The sequence below is a fragment of the Agelaius phoeniceus genome, chromosome 5, assembly GCF_051311805.1.
Source record: "Agelaius phoeniceus isolate bAgePho1 chromosome 5, bAgePho1.hap1, whole genome shotgun sequence".
Lineage (NCBI taxonomy): Eukaryota > Metazoa > Chordata > Aves > Passeriformes > Icteridae > Agelaius > Agelaius phoeniceus.
This window is the reverse complement of record NC_135269.1, coordinates 9,359,479-9,378,246: the sequence shown is the minus strand read 5'-3', so window position 1 is coordinate 9,378,246 and position 18,768 is coordinate 9,359,479. Positions and strand designations below refer to the sequence as shown.

The following is an 18,768-nucleotide window of genomic DNA, read 5'->3' as shown; positions in this document are numbered from 1 at the left end:
TTGCAGAAGAACAACCTGCTGGGGCTGATCAATGACCCCATTCACAAACCAGTCACACTCTTCTGGCCCACTGACACAGCCATCCGTGGGCTGTCCCAGGAGCAGCAGGACTTCCTCTTCAAGAAGTCCAACACCAACAAGCTGGTGCAGTACCTCAAATTCCACATTGTCCGCGACGCTGCGGTAAGCCCTTGCCTTTTGGGAGCGTTTCCACAGGCAGAACACACACTGTAAGCCCAGACTTGTGCAGCTCTCCTTTTCTTTCCCAGGTGCTGGCCTACCAGCTCCCCAGCTCCACCCCACTGAAGACCCTGCAGGGCTCTAACCTCACTGTGAGCTGTGGGGATAACGGGGAGATCGTAAGTGTTCGCTCTGCCGGCGCGTTTATTCCTCGCTCTTGCTGCAGGATCAGCTCCTGCAGCCCAAACTCAGCCCCCAGGCAGGGTCAGTGGCACCAAAACTTTGTTGGTCATCACCCCTCCATGTCAAGAACCACAGCACCAGATTCAGCAAACTGTAGGGTTTGCAGGACTTTTTGGAGCTGCCATTTGCTCTGTTGTAAGGTGCTATTTGTTCAAACCAGCTCTCAGTCACCTTGAAACTGAAATACCAGCACACTTTAACTTCTACAGTAGTAGAAGTTTTCTTAGTGCAAAACCACTAGGAAGAGCCTGGTTTTGAACCCCATGAATGCAGCATCTGCATGCCAACTCTGGTGTGTCAGCACTTCCAAACTAAGGTTGCAGGCACACATATAGCCTGATAAACCAGAACAACATCACATTTTTCTTGTCAAATGTATCGTATCATACCTGGCAAGCATCTAAGTCTAAAGACACATAAGATAAATCTGTGATTATAGGACTGGCATATTGTGTCCTCTTCAGAAAAAAAAGATATCATAGAATGATTTGGGTTGGAAGGAGACTTCAAGGATGACCTTGAAGATCATCTTGCTCCACCCCCCCGTTATGAACAGTGACACCTTACACTAGACCAGGTTGCTCAAAGTCCCATTCAATCTGGCCATGAACACTTCCAAGGATAGGGCATCCACAACTCTCTTCCAGTGTCTCACCAACCTCACAGTAAAGACTTTCTTCCCAAAATCCAGTCTATTTCCGTTTAAAGCCATTATCCCTTGTTTTATCATTACATGCCCTTGCTAAAAATCCTTCTCCAATTCCCACATATCCCCACATAGGGACTGGAAGGTGCTCTAGGGTCTCCCTGAAGCCTTCTCTTCTCCCAGCTGAACAGACCCAACTCTCTCAGCCCATCCTCATAGGAGAGGTGCTCCAGCCCTCTGAGTACCTTCATGACCCTCCTCTGGACTTGCTCCAACAGGTCCACATCCTTCCTGTGCTGGGAACTCCAGAGCTGGACACACATCTGCCCATAGGAAGAGAGTCCCCAAAACTGGGTTTGAGCCCCTCTAGCCATCAGTTTTACTGACAGGATAGTTTGACATTCCACCTTGCCCTGAGAGCATTCCTACAGAGGGCAGGACCCCAAGGAGGAGCAGCTCATGACTTGCCCTGTCCCCCTCTCCCAGGGCGCCCTTTTCCTGAACGACGGGCAGTGCAAGGTGGTGCAGCGGCAGCTGGAGTTCGACGGCGGCGTCGCCTACGGCATCAGCTGCCTGCTGACAGAGCCCAGCCTGGGGGGCCGCTGCGACAGCTTCCTCACCATGGAGATCACGGTCAGTGCCCCACGGGGTCCCCCCAGCCCGACAGACACACAGCCAGGCCCCAATGTGCGCCTCCAGTGGGGTAACACCCCCTGCAGCTCTGGCTCTCCTGCCAGGAAAAGCCCCTCTGCTGCAGGCTGGCTGCACCTGCTGCACTGGGCACAGAGAGATTCAGGAGTGCAGCACAATGCCTCACAGGTGCACAGCACACATCCCGTATCCACCCAAAGCAGCACGCAGGACAAGGGGGTTCCATTGAAGACTGTAAAAAAACTTGCAAGCAAAAATTCGAGCAAGGACAAATCATTCTGTCGTGCTTTTAAATTAGTGGAAGTTCAGGTTTGTCCATAGAGATCACATTTACAAAGCTCCCTATTAAAAAAGAGCAGCATTGCTACTCCAGCAGCACAGGGTATGAAGGACACAAGATCGAGAGCTGCCTATTTTGGCTCAGTCTCTGACATTTCTTGTTTTTAACACACCTGAACAGGCACTGTTAGCGTGGAGGAAGTTTTGATGTGTCTCACAAATGGGAAATTTTGAAAGTCATATTCAAACAGTTTCAAGACCAAGTTTACTTCAATTTAACTTGAAAGTATGGAAAAATTTCCTAGAAGTAAAAGAACTTTCAGGCAATCAGTCTTTAAAAAAGCTTCTCAGAACATGTATTTCAATTATAAAACCAACAATTGTGGATATCCCATCCTCCCACGTTGCCTTTTGTTTATGATGTCATTAAATGAAATTAAACAGATACCATTTCCTCACATCTCATAAGCAGTTCCTGAGAAGCAAACGTTTTTCTGTACTCTAAATTAGACATCCAGGTCTAATACAGATGACATCAATACTTGTTTGAAGAACATGCATCATCTCGTCCCTCCTTCTGTAAACCCAGGCCAGTTTCCTCTTCCAGAACCTATATTCCGGTATCAAAACTATTTTCTTGCATTTTTGCAGCACTAAATTATTGCAACTATTTTGTTGTCACTCTCCTCTCTTACTCCTCCACAGTTTTCTATTAATTTTTAAGTGCAATAAGCTTTACCTTTTCTGCTCTCATAAAACAAACTTCTTGTCTAAGTCAAATAGCCTTTTGTAGCCATTATTTTAATATACTTTTTTTTTTCCCTTTTCCAGGGGCATTGTGCTAGCTGTTTCAGTAACTCTAAATGCCCTCCAGGGACAAAACCAAAGGTAAAGCATCCAAATCTCACACATAAGCAGGCTAACATGCTCTTCTCTATACTTCACAACAGCAAACCAGAAAAAATTTCTTAGAATAAATAAAAAGAGAACTTTTGACAGTTCTACCACACTATTAAGTTGTGAGAAACAACTGCTCACTTTGAAAATTTAAAAAGGGTTATTAAACATTAACAAAAATACAATGAAAGGACTACATAAGGAAATGGCTGCAGTGCTGGGAACTGCCCTCACATGGCTGGTTCATCTTCAAGATGGATGCTCAGTCTTTTATACCCCTGGGGGTGGCATCAGCCAGCCCAGCCCTCCCAAAGTCTGTCAGTCAGCTCCTCTTTGCCATTGATCAGTGGAGATGCTTGCTTGTAACTGGGTTGGAGGTCAGGTGTTGCCATGCTGCCCCCCTAAGCACCCCCAAGCTTTTCCATTCCCCACTGCCCCATGCCAGGGACACCTGTGCAGCCTCTTTGTACCTGTCCTAGACAGCCCAGGCTGTCTGATGGCAACAGTACAGGGGGGAAAGGGAACTGTGGGGAGAACAGAGGACATCTAAACTACAGTAACATAACTGTACAGCACTAAAGCTTTTCTTAATATATAGAAAGAGCCAATCATCTCGTTATCCATCTATAACAAGTGACAAAGCTGTCCCTGGGTAAACATGAGGGTGGTGGTGGGTGCTTGTTGGTCTCACACAGCACCTGGTGTAAAAGTGCTTCAGGTGACTCCAGAGCAGCCCCTGCACTCCCAGGAATGCTGCCTAGCATGTCAGGAGTCAGAGAGGGTGGGCGTCTCCCACCCGCCCTCTTCATAAGTCACATTTTGATTCAATGTCCATCAGAAATTACAATTTAAAGAGGAAAAAACCAAACTCCCCTCAGCAGCGCTCATTCTGCTGTGTGCTCCCCCTCCTCTCTCCGTGCTGCCACTCGCGGCCCGCAGGAAGGGATCCAGTGGTGCACCTACGAGTCCTACGGGCTGCGGAGGGACGGGTGCCGCAGGAACTGCTCCATGGTCATCCACGTAGCCAAGTGCTGCAAGGGCTACTTCGGGCCAGACTGCCAAGGTAGGATTCCCACCCACACGGCCACCCTGTGCCCGCCCCTTCCCCAGGACAGCTGTGTAGCAGCCAGCAGGCAAAACTGGGAGAACTGGGATAAGGGGTATGAGGAGAGACCAGTGACACAATGAAGCAGCTTGGTTGAAAGAGCCGAAGAGCACAAGGTGTTAAGCGCTTCTTCAGTTCAGATTATCTCTCCACATTTAGAGCAAGTTTAAAACTCCATGGGGATAGCAGGGGAGTGCTACAGAGAGTAAAGGCTGTCCTGCTGAGCAGGTCACCAGCAGAAAGTCCTTTAAACACAGACTCAGGTCGACACAGCAACACCAGCACACACCTGAGAACCAGTGCATAATTGCTCAGCCACAGGCAAGTGCACTCATCAGCAGAGTAAGCTCAGAAGTTGTAGTTCTAAACAGGTGGAGATGATTTGGCAGGCTCCATCTCAGCAGTTTGTTAGCACACACTTCCAGACTGTTCTCCTTCACCTGCCAGGGGAGCAGCACTGGGGCCCCCACCGGGGTCAAGATCTCTGCTGGCAGATCTTGCCAGCCACACACAGCCCTGCCAGCTTGCTCTGTTCTGGTTTCACAGAGAGACAAATGCAGATCCCCTGCATGTGGGGCCTTTGGGGTCACCCTGACAGCACACAGACCCACAGAGACACTCAAGAATTGATTTTGGAAGTGCCATTCACAGATGGGTCTGAACGAGCAAGCAGCCAGATAACAGCATCCACAAGTCAGGGCTGGAAGGATCCTCAGCACCTTTCTGATGGGAGCTGTGGAAGTGTATCAAGGAATTTAGAGCACAGGTCTCACAATAGTCCCAGGTGTCCCAGCCACTTTTACACACCTCAGCAGAGAGGCATTTACAGGCACTCCCCGCTCCATGATTTTTACAGAACACTAGAGAACCAACAGTGACAACGAATAAACATGCATCCGAGCTAAAGAGCCACTTTTCCTTTCCAACCTTTCAGCTTGCCCAGGGGGCCCAGAGACCCCATGCAATGGCCACGGCTCCTGTGATGACGGGTACACGGGGACGGGAGAGTGCCGCTGCAGCGGCGGCTTCAACGGGACCGCGTGCGAGCTCTGCCTGCCGGGCAGATACGGCTTCACCTGCAGGCGTACGTCTCAGCTCCCTTCCCACAGCCAAACTGAACTGCTCTGCCAGCAAGGGGTTTCTGAGCAAGCCAAGGAAAGCTGGCCTCTGAACATCCCGAGTGCCTCCTCACGCCAGGGCGCGGCACAAGGTCTCAGAAAGGAGGAGGAGACGAGGGCATGCAGAGGTTGCAGGGCTGTGTCTGCACAGGACCTCCTACTCTTACGCTGTACATCAGCAATAGAAAAGAAGCAAGGGCCTCCAGCAACAAGCGGTTTTAGCTACAGCACAGCTTTCTCCTCCATCCCCATAAAGCTTAAGAGAGGATTTTAGTAACATGGTTCCTCAAGCAATGAAGGAGGCCATGTGCTACTTGGAAAAAAGTAGCCAAGGTGAGGGCTGTTTGTGAAGAGGGACAGACAAGCAACTGCTCACAAAATCCACCTCTCTGTAGCTTCAAAAGTAAACTAGGTGGGAGCAAGATCAATATCTGCCTTTAAACTTAAAAGTTTTCCTGACATAAAGCCTTTCAGATAAGAAGTTACAACATTAATGCTTCCATCCTAACCCTGTGCTGCTCCTGAGGCACATATTATGGGGAGGTTATAGGCAAAACAACAGGCTAGGACACAGATTCTCAGGATTATAACTACCTAGAATTCATTCACTTTATAGCACACCACAGCATAAAACGTATGAGCCATTACCTTGAAACCAGGTAATGAAATTTAAGAGAAAAAAATGTTTATAGCCCCTTCCTTTTGATGTAGATTTAGGTCAGACAAAAATTAACTAATCAAATGACGTGAAAAAGCCAGCAAGTGAGGCTCTTTGCAGCAGGACAGGGATGCAAAAAATCAGTTCCACAAATCCCACATAATTTTCTTCTCTAAACAGCAACAGTATTTCAAGAAGAAGGACAAGACCATAAAGGATGCTGCAGCATAACATTATAAAACAGAGAGCCATGAATCATTCTTTAGGAAGGATTCAGCACATAAGTTATTGCAGGGCCCAAAGAGGAGAGGAAAAACATCACCTATAGATTAAACAGACCATTACACCTCAGGCTGGAGGGCAGAAGTAGCAAAGCTTCAGCTATAAAAGGAAACTGAAGGAATCCAAAAGCTTTTTGTCACAAAAATACTTGAAACCCTAAAAAAAGAAATTAGAGGTAACTTGTCTGCATTTTACAGAAAAGCTTACTAACCTCATATCTGGCTTCCTTACTCAGCTGGACCTTCTCCCACAGAGCAGCCAAGCACTGTCCCTCAACACACCTTGTTTTTCTCTGGCCTCCCCACAATTAACAGGTGCTGTTCATTAGGACTGATTTGTCTGGGTCTTCAGTTCAGCTGTTAACTCTTTCCTGACACAGTTCTCCGTGCAGTTTCCTGTGCAGGTCAATACTCATTTTCATTTTCACATTGAACAAATATAAATTATAAAATCACAGGACTGCAGGTTAACTCAGATTGGAAGGGGTTTCAGAAGGTCTCTAGCCCAACTCCCTCTCAAAACAGGGTCAGTTCTGAACTCATGTTGTTCAGGACTTATCCTGTCAGGACTTGAAAACCTCCAAGGATGACAATTGCTCACCCACTCTGGAAAATCTGGTCCTCCGCTTGACTGGCCTCATGGTGAAATACCATGAAGGCAGACTCATCCAAATTATTTCTGGGCAATACTGTATCTAAACTGACATGATGATGTTTCTCTAGAGAAAGACTTTCCCCCTCTGCACGTGATCTCTGTGTTTCTTTTCCAGCTTGTGAATGCAAGAACAATGGGCAGTGCGATGAAGGATACTCAGCCACAGGACGATGTTTCTGTGAAACAGGATGGACTGGCCGGCTGTGCGAAACCAAGCTAGGTCTCTGCCTGCTCTCACCAGTCTGTCCATGGAGCTAGGGGTTGAAACTACTTGCAGTTCAACAGAAGGTTTCTATAGATAACACAGAAAGGGTCAAAAAATGTCAGGAGCACTTAGGAACTCTGCTCCCTTCACCCCACTGTCTCCTCGTTTTTGATAAGGCAATATGAGTCCCTACCTCCCCTGTGGAGAGGCTTTGGGCTGTGGCAGTCCAAAAAATAAAATCCTTACAAATTTTCCAGTTAGCCAGACTGGTACTAAGGGTTCTCCTCCTGCATGAAACGAGGGCATTGTGTTGCCAGAGCTGTTTGATTCCAGCTGTCCTGCCTTCCCTGCAGCTCTGCCACCAGCGTGCTCCCCGAGCTGCTCGCCCAATGCCGTCTGCACGGAGAACAACACGTGCCAGTGCAAGCCCCTGTATGACGGGGACGGGATCACGTGCACAGGTGAGCTCCCACCCCAGCCCAGGGCCACGGGGCAGGTTCTTCCCTCCTGCACACACACAGCAATGCAGTTACTGCCCACCCTAAAAACTTCCACTTTGCAGCGGGTGAAACAAGTTTAGGATACAGGGAGTTCCGGCTTTTCTAAATCAGACTTCTCCAGACTTTGCCAAGCAGGAGCAGCAAGTGCACTTCAGTCAGGTTTTGAAGACAGCAGGGTTTCCCTCAGAGGAGTTACAGTGGGACACAAAGATATCAAAGGGCTTTTCCAACAAAAATGATCCTATGGGTTTTTTTTATGGCCATAGGCAAGGCAGTTCCCTGGTAGCACTGCTACAGAAAGATTTGTCCTTTGTCAGACAGGTGTCTTACATCTTCCAAAGTGAACCTGGCCAGAAATCTGAAGGTTGGTACCACGTCTCCTGAATCAAGAACATCCTGACAAGGCTGTCAGAGCCCTAAGGCTCTGACTACTGAAATAGAAATTCAGTAATGCCTCAGGAAATGGAAACAGATTTTTTTCCCCCAACAAGTATTCTAGTATTTTTAGTGTGAAAGAACTGGTGATGGTTTGTCTTTATGAAGAACATCCTCTTTAAAAGCAGACTTTACTAATGTGTTTTTTTTCCCTGCAGCTGCAGAGCTTTGCAAACAGAACAATGGTGGGTGCCACAAGGCAGCGGAATGCACACAGCACGGGGTGAAAGTCTTCTGTAGCTGCCAGAAGGGCTACAAGGGAGATGGCTTTACCTGCCTTCCAATAAACCCTTGTGCTGATGGCTTCAACGGAGGCTGCCACGAGCATGCCCTCTGCATTGTCACAGGACCTGTAAGTTGGATTATTTCTGTCCCCAGCAGGGAAGTCTGAGGAGTTTCTCCCTGGTGCCAGCAGAAATCTCCTCTGGCTGGATCACACCCTGTACCTCTCTAAATATCTGTTTTCCAAAACAACCTTTACTTAGCTCCAGCCTACTTTCCACATCAGTTTGGTATGGCTGTGGTATTGTGAGGTCCACAGGATGAGGTGAGAGATGAGAATTTGACTCCATGTTCTCAGAATGATGATTTATTATTTTATGATATTTTATTATATTAAAAGAATGCTATACTAAAACTATACTAAAGAAAGAGAAAGGATACATCAGAAGGCTTAGCAAGAATGATAATGAAAGCTCATGACTGACCCCTCAGAGTCTGACACAGCTGGCTGTGATTGGTCATTAATTAAAAACAATTCACATGGAGCCAATCAAAGATGCACCTGTTGGCAAATGATCTCCTGACCACATTCCCAAGCAATCAGATAATTATTGTTTTCATTCTTTTCTGAGGCCTCTCAGCTTCCCAGGAGAAAATCCTGGGCAAAGGGGATTTTTCAGAAAATATCATGGTGATATGCCTCAGCTGAAGGCTGAGAAACACTTTAACATCTTTGCTCTGGGGAATGGGGTAACACAGAAGCTGGGATGTTTTGCATATGTAGTCTTTCTGTCCCAGTCTTAGCTAACTGTCTATCCTTATTTGCAACACAAATTTCTTGGATTAAAATAAATACATTTTGGAAGCCAAACAAAGGGACAGCTGGAGGAATAATGTCACTTGTTGACTGCTTGAACTCGACTTGAAAAGCTCTGCAGCCACATTATAACCATTCCATGATCCACATAGTCAGTGTGGTTAGGGAAAACCTGTGCAGGTGACTTGACCCAGCATTTGTCCTGGTGCTTGCAGGATCACTTCTCCATTCCATTTTGGTGTCTTGCCTGAGCTGCCTTGCTGATCTAGACTGATCTAGAAAAGTCTTGCTGATAATTCATTCCAGCTGTCAACCATCACAGTCCCTGGATGTCACCAATTCCTGTTTGGTTTACAGTTCTCATTTATTACTAGTGGTGGGCTGTTAAATTCCATGCTTGTTTCCATGCCCAGTCATTTAAATATCATTTTGATATGTTTGCTATTAGTTTTTTGTGAATTACGTGTCATGTAACCCTCCAGTGCATGTTATTAACTTAGTGGATGAAATTATGCTTTGGTGTTAATTCAGCAAAGCATCCAAGTACATGTGTAAATATTTGGCTCACTTGTTAGTAGCAACTCTTCTGTTTGTCCATTCCTGCTTATATCTAAGTGAAATTCCCCCACCAGTTCAGAATGCTGCCTGAAACACCAGTGTCACATCACTTAAATGCTTGTCTTGCCCTTTTTCCTTCTCTCCCTGAGCAGGGCAGACGTAGGTGTGAATGCAAAAGCAGCTTCATTGGGGATGGGCTGAACTGCTCCGTGATGCAGCTGCCCCTGGACCGCTGCCTGCAGGACAACGGGCAGTGCCACCCCGACGCTGCCTGTGCTGACCTGCACTTCCAAGGTGAGCAGGGTAGGGGGGTGTTTGTGGGAAGGGATGAGTGTTGCAGTGTGAAGCAATATCCTGTTTCAGCTATCCCAGTTTCCCAGGTGTGCCAACCTCTCCCTTCCTCTCCCCCTTGCTAAGTGCTGTCCATCAATCTTAACATTCCAGCAAGGGCGTCAGTCTGGTTGGTGCAGTTCAAAAGATGCCTCTCAGCCCTGGGGTCATTGGCCAGTCCAGGTGTCATTGTCCCCTGAGACTGCCCCCCTTTCCACCTGGTTGGTGGCACACCTACCCCCTCCCCTTTACCCGGGCTTAAAAAGACACGGGACCATGGGGTCGGGATTCTGTTGGAGCTGTTACCAAGATTCGGAGATCTGTGACCATAGAATGAAACTCTGGATTAACCCGCCGGCAGAATCTGTCTCCTTTTCCTCTTCACCTCACCTAAAGCCTTTCCAATAGAGGTAAAAACTGAATTCCTGCTTGCCTGGAGTTATTCCAAGTGCCAGCTGCAACATACAGCCAGCCAGGGGTGTCTCTGAGGTGAAAACACCACAGTTGCCATTTCTGGTCAAGCAGCAAGGGCCAGAAGAGCCCAGGCATATTCCACCCAGTAATATTGGGATGATATTCCAATAGATGAGAATCTTGACTCCATGCTTCAGAAGGCTGATTTATTATTTTATGTGACTGACCAGAGTCCTGACACAGCTGGACCTGTGATTGGTCATCATGTAAAAACAACCCCAATCAAAGATGCACCTGCCACATTCCACAGCAGCAGACAATTATTGTTTACATTTCGTTTCTGAGGCCTCTCAGTTTCTCAGGAGAAAAATCCCAGCAAAGGTATTTTTCAGAAAATATGTCTGTGACAAGGAGGATGCCCCCTGCACACCAGCAGCCCTGTGCCCTGAGGCCAGGGACCAGGAGCTGTAAGCTCACTCAGGCCTCTACTTAATGTCCCCATGAAACAATGAGATTACAGCTGGAACATTGTGGGAATCCTTAAAATCAGAGGGTTTGGGGAAAGCTGCAAAAGGCAGGCCTCAGAGACAGCAGAGCTGTGATTAGAGCTAAGCAGTAGCCATGATATTGGTCAGCAGAAAAATTATGTGAGAAGTAGAAGAGTAAGGACAAATAGAACAATGGTCTGTGTATTAATGCTTGTCTAGAATAATTCCCTAAGCTGCAGAAAAGTATATTTAGCAAGATATTAGGAACTTTTAAGCTTAATAATGGAGCTCTGTGCATTGTGTTTTAAGGCTTACAAGCAGGTATTGTATTCTAAAGAACCAGGCATTGTTTTAACCAAAGGTACATGCGCTTATAGTGGTTGGATAGAACTACTGTCAGTATGTTTTTGCTTTGTGTGATTGGTCAAAAAACTTTTAAAGTATGTTGTAACATTACATTCTTAGTGTGCTAAGATGTGAGCTGCTGGCATCTTCCCATTGTCATAACCATGTAATGAGACTGATGCTAAAAAATAAAACAGCTCAAAACGAGTTCCTAGCAGTCCCATCCTGTCCGTAATTTGTACATAGCCCCTAGCCAGCAATAAATGGTTATAAAAGTTAATTGCAATAACAATTACATGTGAACATGAATTTATCATGAAGCCCTGTGTGAGGGCAGTCCAGGTAGGAGCGCTACCCCTGAGGAATCAATCTGCTCTGATGACAATTCACAAAATCCACGTGTGTTTGTCTGGCACAGCTGGCTGTGCACCATGGAAGGCCCTTCAGGAGGAGCTGGTCCTTGTCTCTCTTTGCAGACACCACAGTGGGGGTGTTCCACCTGAGGTCCCCCGTGGGGCAGTACAGAATGAGCTATGAGCAGGCCAGGGAGGCCTGTGCCAATGAGTCAGCCACCATGGCTACCTACGAGCAGCTGCTGTATGCACAGAAGGTGAGGAGGCCTCTCCCAGGGAGGATATCCCCAAATAGCACCTAGACACAGAGTAAATGGAGAGGGAGGAGCAAGGGGGCTGCTCTGTGCTAATGAGCATCATTTTCCCTCCTTTCCTTCTCCCATGCCCCAGGGTATGTTTGGTTGGGAGCAATTTTCAGATTTTTTATTGGTTTCATGCATGCTCGCACAGCACTAAAATCGTTTGCCAAGTTCTTGTTTCTAGAGATGCTGGGGTGAGAGGTAGTCAGACTTTCAGAGTATTTTCAAGGGGATTTTAATTATTAACACTTCTTAAAGAAATGTGCACTTCAGAGTTATGCTTAATTTATTTCTTTAAAGTAAGTCTCCAGGAATCTTTTTCTCAAATGCTGTTAACAGACCCATTTCCACATTGCCTCCCTTGAGCACATTATAGACAACACATGGATGATGTCAGTGTGATGAGCATCCCAACTTGGGTTTGCAAAACTTGTTTTAGAAGAGTGAGTCAGACTGACTGTCTCTTTCTGGCTCCTTCCAACTCTGGAAGGAAGGAAGACACTGTTTAGAGGCACCTTTAGCAAAACGTGAGGCTGGACCAGTGCTGGCAGGGCAGGTGCTGCCTGAGTGCCCCGGGGGCTCTGTTCATTCCATGTGCAGTTCCCCAGCCCCACCACCTGGCTTTTCCCCTGAGTTTTCCCTTCTGGCTGTGCAGGCAAGGTACCACCTGTGCTCTGCTGGCTGGCTGGATGGTGAGAGGGTGGGCTACCCCACCGCCTTCTCCTCCCCCAACTGCGGCTCCGGATACGTCGGCATCGTGGACTACGGGAGAAGAGTCAACCTGAGCGAAACCTGGGATGTTTTCTGCTACAGGGAGAAAGGTAAGAGGGGCCTTTGCCTCATCCCTCTGTAAAAATGAGAACAGCAGCCCAGATTTTGGTTCCTTCCATCAGCCACAGGCTGGTAGATAACACTGCAAGAGACTCTGCCAATTTTTTAACTTTAAGAAAACCTGACCTGCTGCTTACAAGTAGTTTTTCAGGCACAGGGCAGCCTAAAGCTTTCTTGGAAAGGATGTTTGCCCATTCAGCTCTCTCTGTTTGTTCCTTTCAGAGGTGAACTGCACCTGCAAGCCAGGCTACGTGGGGGATGGCATCTCCTGTAGTGGGAACTTGCTGCAAGTGCTGATGTCCTTCCCAACACTGACCAACTTCCTCTCGGTAGGAACAAAGGCTGGGGTGGGAGTGGAGCGAAGCAGGCCCTGAGTGTTGTACACAGGGTTTGCTTTGCTAGCCCACCTATGGTAAATCAGGCAACCCCATTGTCTGGGAAGAATGATGCCTCTGACTCCATTGATTCAGAAGGCTAATTAATTACTTTATTATACTATATTATTCTGTACTATATTACACTACATCTAAATTGAAACTGAACAAGAACTCAACTGAACAAAATCTTGTGACCGACCATCAGAACACAGCTTGCAGAGATTGGTCAAGAAAACAAAACATTCACACCAGAATCCAATTACCAAATTCCTTCAGGTAAACTATCTTCCAACACATTCCACTTGTTCACAAAACAACAGGAGCAGCAAATGAGATAAGAATTGTTTTCATCATTCTCTTCTCTGCTTCTCTTGGGTTCAGAGAATGTGAATCCCATACCCACCAAGGCAGAGTGGTCTAAATTTGCACCTATCTGGTCTAAATCCAAACCAGAACTTAGTTACTACTTTTTTAATTACTCACTCCAAAGAGGTTTCTGGGTTCTACAATTCAATTGGAATTAAAAGCCTGGTGCAGCTTTAGCTTAAAGGAGACTCTCTGCACAGCCTTTTAAGCATCACAACAGGCATTGTGCTTTGGAATTTCATTGCATTGCTGCTGGGAAAAGACAAAATGTTAAGAGTTCTTTTATTGTCACTGTTCAGAAAGGCACTATATGTATCAGCAGCCTCAAAGATAACAGAGGCCCAACATCTGCAAATCACTTTAATATATACTCATTAAATTAGCAGCTGGAGCTGGGTTTTGGAATGTCCCTCCACAAACTTCCTTTGGAATGTCACTCCAGAGCTGCTTCATGGCTAATAACAGAGTTCCTTTGTTGTCATTTGTACAGTGTCATCTTTTCTGCTCTCCACACAGGAGTGCATGATTGCTCTCTAGTAAAGCTGGATTTTCTTTCTGCTTAGGACATCATGGCTTACTCCAACACCTCCAGGAAGGGAAGAGAGTTCCTGCAGCACCTCACAGACCTGTCAGTGCAGGCCACCCTCTTTGCTCCCAACAACAGCGGGTTAAAGGAAAATGAGGTCAGGGTTTTTCTCCTTTTTTCCTTCCTTGTTCTAATAACACTTCTTAAACAGCTATTATGGGTTTCTGCATCCCATTGAAATTTAAGCTTAGAAAAATAATCTTAGTATGATGTGACTTCTGCTTAACCCTAAAGAATTTAAACTGTGCTCGCAAAAGGCATGAATTCATTGTTTCCATTTCCCTTCCATGGTTAGGGGTGCAAGGTTATTGAGTGTTCAAGTCACTACAGAGACTTTTCCACCAGGGATTTTAGTTACCCTGGTACAAAGGAGTCTGCCTGAGATGAAGTCTGTTCTGGCTCATTAGCATGGAGCACAGTTATGTGAAGAAAGAAGCATAGAGCTTTGGTATTTCCTACAAATATGTTAAAGGCATCCATTCCTGACTTAATTTCTATGCTTTCCTCTTTTTATTCTTTCTTTCCTTCCTTCAATCACACACTGTTTCAAACAATTCATAAGGGTTTATTCATTGGTTCACATCTTCAAGCTGTTTGGAGTATCTCTGAGTCTCATCACTTCAGGTCATCCTACAGAGAGTAAAATCCTTTGTCCTGCTGGAATTAAGGTCCTGCCATCAGAGGCCAGCAGGGACAGAAGGTCCCACTGTTCCCATGCAGATTTCCCAATAACCTCTGATGCTGCTGCACTTGCTGCAGCATTAATTGCAGAGGGGAAAAAGGTCACAGGCACACAGCTTACTAGTAAATCCAAAGGATGAATGAGATCCATTAACACTCCTTGTATTTTGCCCTCATTGCAGACCCTTTCTGGGAGAGACATTGAGTATCATTTATCTAATGCCAATATCATGTTTTATGAGGACTTGACCAATGGAACAACCCTTCTCACTCGTCTGGGGAAAAAACTCCTCATTACAAGCACGGGGGGCCAGGAACATCAAGTCCCCATGGCTGACCAGGTACCTCTGTAATAAATTTCCCATCTTTGTGCTTTTCCTCCTCTTATACCCTGTAATCAGGTGACACACTGATCTGGAGAGCATTTTGATGAGGTTAGAGTGGGCAGCAACGAGAAACTGAATTCAGAAGGCTCTTTGCAGTCCAGAGACTGCAGGAGAGAAGCTGGCAAACTGGAAATTGCAAGCAAACTCCAGCCAGCAAACTCGAGTGGCATCCTCTGCAGTGAAAGTGGCTGCCTGGCACTCAGGAATCACTGCACTTCTAGGCAGAGCTTTGTAACTTCACAAAGATCACAAAAACCTTCAGTTAGAAAGGAAGAAAAAAAAAAAAAAGGACAGAGCAACATGAAGGCAACATGCAGGTAATGATGATGGCTACTGCATGCACAGGAGAACCATGACCAGCCAGGGCTAATGTCCAGGGAGGCAGCAGTGTAACTTTCCCTGGCTTTTTTCCACATGTTGTTTCTCTCTGGTGAACTGACCACTCAGCAACTGAGGTGGAGAAACCATCTTAGTATCAATTTCAGTACCAGAGAGAGAAGGGTCAAAGCTCAGCTCTCATTGCTTCTTTTCCTGGCAGAGCAAGATCCGGTATGTGGACAGAAGTGCTATTGTTGAGTGGGATATAATTGCTTCCAATGGGATAATCCACATCATTTCAGAGCCTTTAAAGGCTCCATCAGAACCTGTAAGTGCATGGTGATTCAGGTTTTCTGGGGTGGGGAGAGGTAACAGTCTTATTTTACCCTGAACTAACTGCTGACATTCGTATATTCCTAGTTTCCCTGACATATATGCAGCTTTCAGCTTAAAAGGTTACTTTCAAAGAGAATTAGAAGTTGAAAACAAGGTACCGGTGATACCAAAAATTTGTCTGAACAATTTCTTCCCACAGTTATAAATTTGTTTTCTGTATGAAAAATAATGGACCTCATGTACATAACGAGATTTTTAAAAGCTCCATTTTAGTTCTTCCACTTTCAAGCTTTTAAGGCACCTTGTTTACTCTTGCCTTGGCATTCATTCCTATCCAAAACAATGTTTTAAAAATAGATATCTTTTGCCTGCATGAATTCCTGAAAATTCTCCCAGTTACACAGCTATCTCCTTGCTCCACAAGGTTTAGTGATGGGCTTGGCAGTGCTGGGGGGAACAGTTGGATTCCATCATCTATTTCCACATAAACTTTTCTGTGATTCTATCAAAAGGCCACATTCAAATGTCTCTAGGGAACACCTACCAGGAAACCCAAGCACAAGAACAGCCCAAGCACAAGGACCAGAGCATATCTCAAAGGGACACTGCATGTGCTTGGGTGCTGTAAGCTGACCAGTGCCCACCCAAAGCTCAATCACCCTCTTCCCTTTTTCCAGGCTCCTCTCCATGCCAGTACTGGGACAGGAATATTCTTTGGCATCTGTCTAGTTACTGGAGTTGTGGCTCTGATTGGATATTCTTACCTCAGGTTCAGGAAGAAAAACATCAGCTTCCAGCACTTCAAGGTAGGTGGCAGGTGGGAACACAAAGCTGGGGAGGGGAGGGACAACTGCACTTCTCAAATTCATAACTCTCAGGTTTTCCATACATTTGATTAAGCTAGAAACATTCCTGGTCACTTCACACTTCTGCTGTTCAGACTGAGACACAGAAAGGGGGGAAAGCTCACATGCTTGCCTTGGGCATGAGTTCATATTTGCCCCAGACCCCTCCACCCAAATGTCTCCTCACACAGACACTTCCAACACCAAGGACTGGCCCAAAGCTGATTTAACTGCACCACAACAGTGCAGAAGTCCTTGCTTCCCCAGAAAGAAGCTCACCCTTAGGGAAGAGAGGAATTACAACCACTGAAAGGGCACCTGTTCTCCTCCCTCCATTACTATCAATTTTGTTGTTCTGGAGGTTGAAACATTTCATAGGAAAAAGGCCAGATCCAACAAACAAACTGAAAAAGTTCAGGTTTTTATACCGATGCAGTTTCATGCTTGATTTAACTAATTTTGCTAGCAACACGTAGATGCAAAACCAGCCAGCAACAAACTAAGCTACAGAGATGAGGGATGAGAGAAAAAAATGTTACAAAACATACAAGAACATGCCCAAAAGAAATTCTACCTAGAAGTGAACAGAAGTCCCTTCCTGTTCTAGTCCTGCAGGTAATGTGAATCATCTTGTAGAAACAAAACCCAGTAGCCAAGAGCCAGAGGAAATTTTTAAACCGTTTCAAATAGAGCCCTCAACTAACCAAGTACTTTTTACCCTAGGGCCACTCTCCCTCCTCCTATTTTTTGTTGAGGCTTAAAAATAAGAAGGGAGAGGAAAAGAGGTACCAGTGTTAAGTGACCTGAGATAAAACACAACCAAACCCCCAGTTCGTGCCCAGAGACAGATTTAGACAATAAAGCCAGTTGAATCACAACAGTGCACCAGCTGGTAGAGAGGCTCAAGTGCCCCACTTAATGCACTGGGGGAAGAGGATGACATTTAAGCAAGTTTGTGTGCTTCTGTGTAGTCCAAAGATGACACTGACACAACGCCACTGGAGAAGCCACAGCCTTCAAATATCACCAACCCCTCATATGAAAGTTCTTCAACACTGACTTCACCAGAACCTACTTATGATCTTTTCTCAGTAAGTATTCATTTTGATTTGAGATTGAGACACTACTAATATAATGGTAAGAGGGAATGACTTTATAAAACAAAAATGTCCTGATGGAACAGAAAAATAAATTCAAGAAACCAGCATTTAAATTTCTGGCTTTCCTGTCTCCCCCCGTTGAAATTGGGTTGCCTCACCTGTGGTAAAATTGAAGCTGTGGTCAAAAGCTGCATCTCAAGGCCATCTTCAAAGACAGTTGAATTAAACTCGACTTCAAATGACACTGGATGACAGTGACACATCCATAAAAACTTAAAAAGCCTTCTAATTTTGTCTTCATGGCTGCTCGCTACAAATGCAGCTAAGAGCTACACTAGCACTCCAAAGAATCTGAAACCCAGCAGGGAGGGGGCTGGGAATTCAGGGAAGGAAGGATTGCAGCTTCATGAACGTGCAGAGTCTAAAATCAAAATGCACCATTTTGCATTCAGTAAAAGGACTTGTTTGGTAAAGAAATGTCAGGTGCCAACTCTGCCATCTGTACGGACAAATTTGCCAAAATGTTACTTTTGTTTCTTAATGCAGTCTGATTTTCTTTTTATTCTACTTTATAGGATTCAGATGACCAACAGCTTGTGATGAGCGGTCCTTATGATCAGAATTAAAAACTGAATTTGGCATTAGTCATCTAATAAACACATTTTTATTTACGCTGACTGTGAAAAAAAAAAGAGCACCTACATTACAGGGAATAAAATCTTGTTACAAATTAAAAACCAAAAGAGCACAGCTTTAAGATGCCTTCTATATAGCTCACAGAAATACCAACTTCAGAAGTGTTGGCTGAATCTGAGCAGCGCCAACTGTGAGTGCCAAAAGCAAAATTGAGTCTCAACTAACCTACCCAGAAGCAGACACTTCTCTGGAAAAAGAAGCTGATTTTCACTCACCTGCCTTTTAACTGCTTTTCTTTTTCTTTACACTTTAAAATGGTTACAAGCACCCAGGGCTGCTAACTTGGCAAATATCCTAGATTTTCTAGTACTGCAGGCCTGTGCTTTCATTTTGGCTCAGTTACAATTAGAACAGGCAAGTGTGAAACAGAACATGTGGTAAACTTCTATTTTTAAATGGAGGGGATTTTTTGGCTGGTATACTTTCCTGTTAGATAGTCATCAGCAGGAAACACAGCCATCCTTGACTGTCCCCCTTGCCTCCTCCAGCTTCTCTGTCTTTCCTCAACCTTGGCTTGGTGTTTGCTTTACATCTCACCTCACTGTCCAAAGTGAAGCAGTAATTGAG

General features: G+C 45.6%; 1 protein-coding gene and 1 long non-coding RNA gene across 2 annotated transcripts in view; one reads left to right on the top strand and one right to left on the bottom strand.

Annotated features, from left to right (window-relative positions):
• LOC143694090 (uncharacterized) overlaps positions 1-17,840 on the bottom strand; it is a 218,745-nt gene extending 200,905 nt beyond the window's left edge. The window contains exon 1 of the long non-coding RNA XR_013182294.1: positions 17,664-17,840. This is a non-coding gene — a long non-coding RNA (uncharacterized LOC143694090). The remainder of the gene's footprint in view (positions 1-17,663) is intronic.
• STAB2 (stabilin 2) overlaps positions 1-18,131 on the top strand; it is an 82,375-nt gene extending 64,244 nt beyond the window's left edge. The window contains exons 49-67 of the mRNA XM_054631551.2: positions 7-183; positions 270-359; positions 1,556-1,702; positions 2,831-2,887; positions 3,836-3,959; positions 4,936-5,085; positions 6,829-6,933; positions 7,272-7,379; positions 8,012-8,205; positions 9,603-9,744; positions 11,504-11,637; positions 12,335-12,500; positions 12,733-12,839; positions 13,817-13,936; positions 14,703-14,861; positions 15,445-15,552; positions 16,238-16,366; positions 17,377-17,496; positions 18,081-18,131. Of these exons, the coding sequence (XP_054487526.2) occupies positions 7-183; positions 270-359; positions 1,556-1,702; positions 2,831-2,887; positions 3,836-3,959; positions 4,936-5,085; positions 6,829-6,933; positions 7,272-7,379; positions 8,012-8,205; positions 9,603-9,744; positions 11,504-11,637; positions 12,335-12,500; positions 12,733-12,839; positions 13,817-13,936; positions 14,703-14,861; positions 15,445-15,552; positions 16,238-16,366; positions 17,377-17,496; positions 18,081-18,131 (2,388 nt within the window). The remainder of the gene's footprint in view (positions 1-6; positions 184-269; positions 360-1,555; positions 1,703-2,830; positions 2,888-3,835; positions 3,960-4,935; positions 5,086-6,828; positions 6,934-7,271; positions 7,380-8,011; positions 8,206-9,602; positions 9,745-11,503; positions 11,638-12,334; positions 12,501-12,732; positions 12,840-13,816; positions 13,937-14,702; positions 14,862-15,444; positions 15,553-16,237; positions 16,367-17,376; positions 17,497-18,080) is intronic.
• Positions 18,132-18,768: the final 637 nt, after the last annotated feature.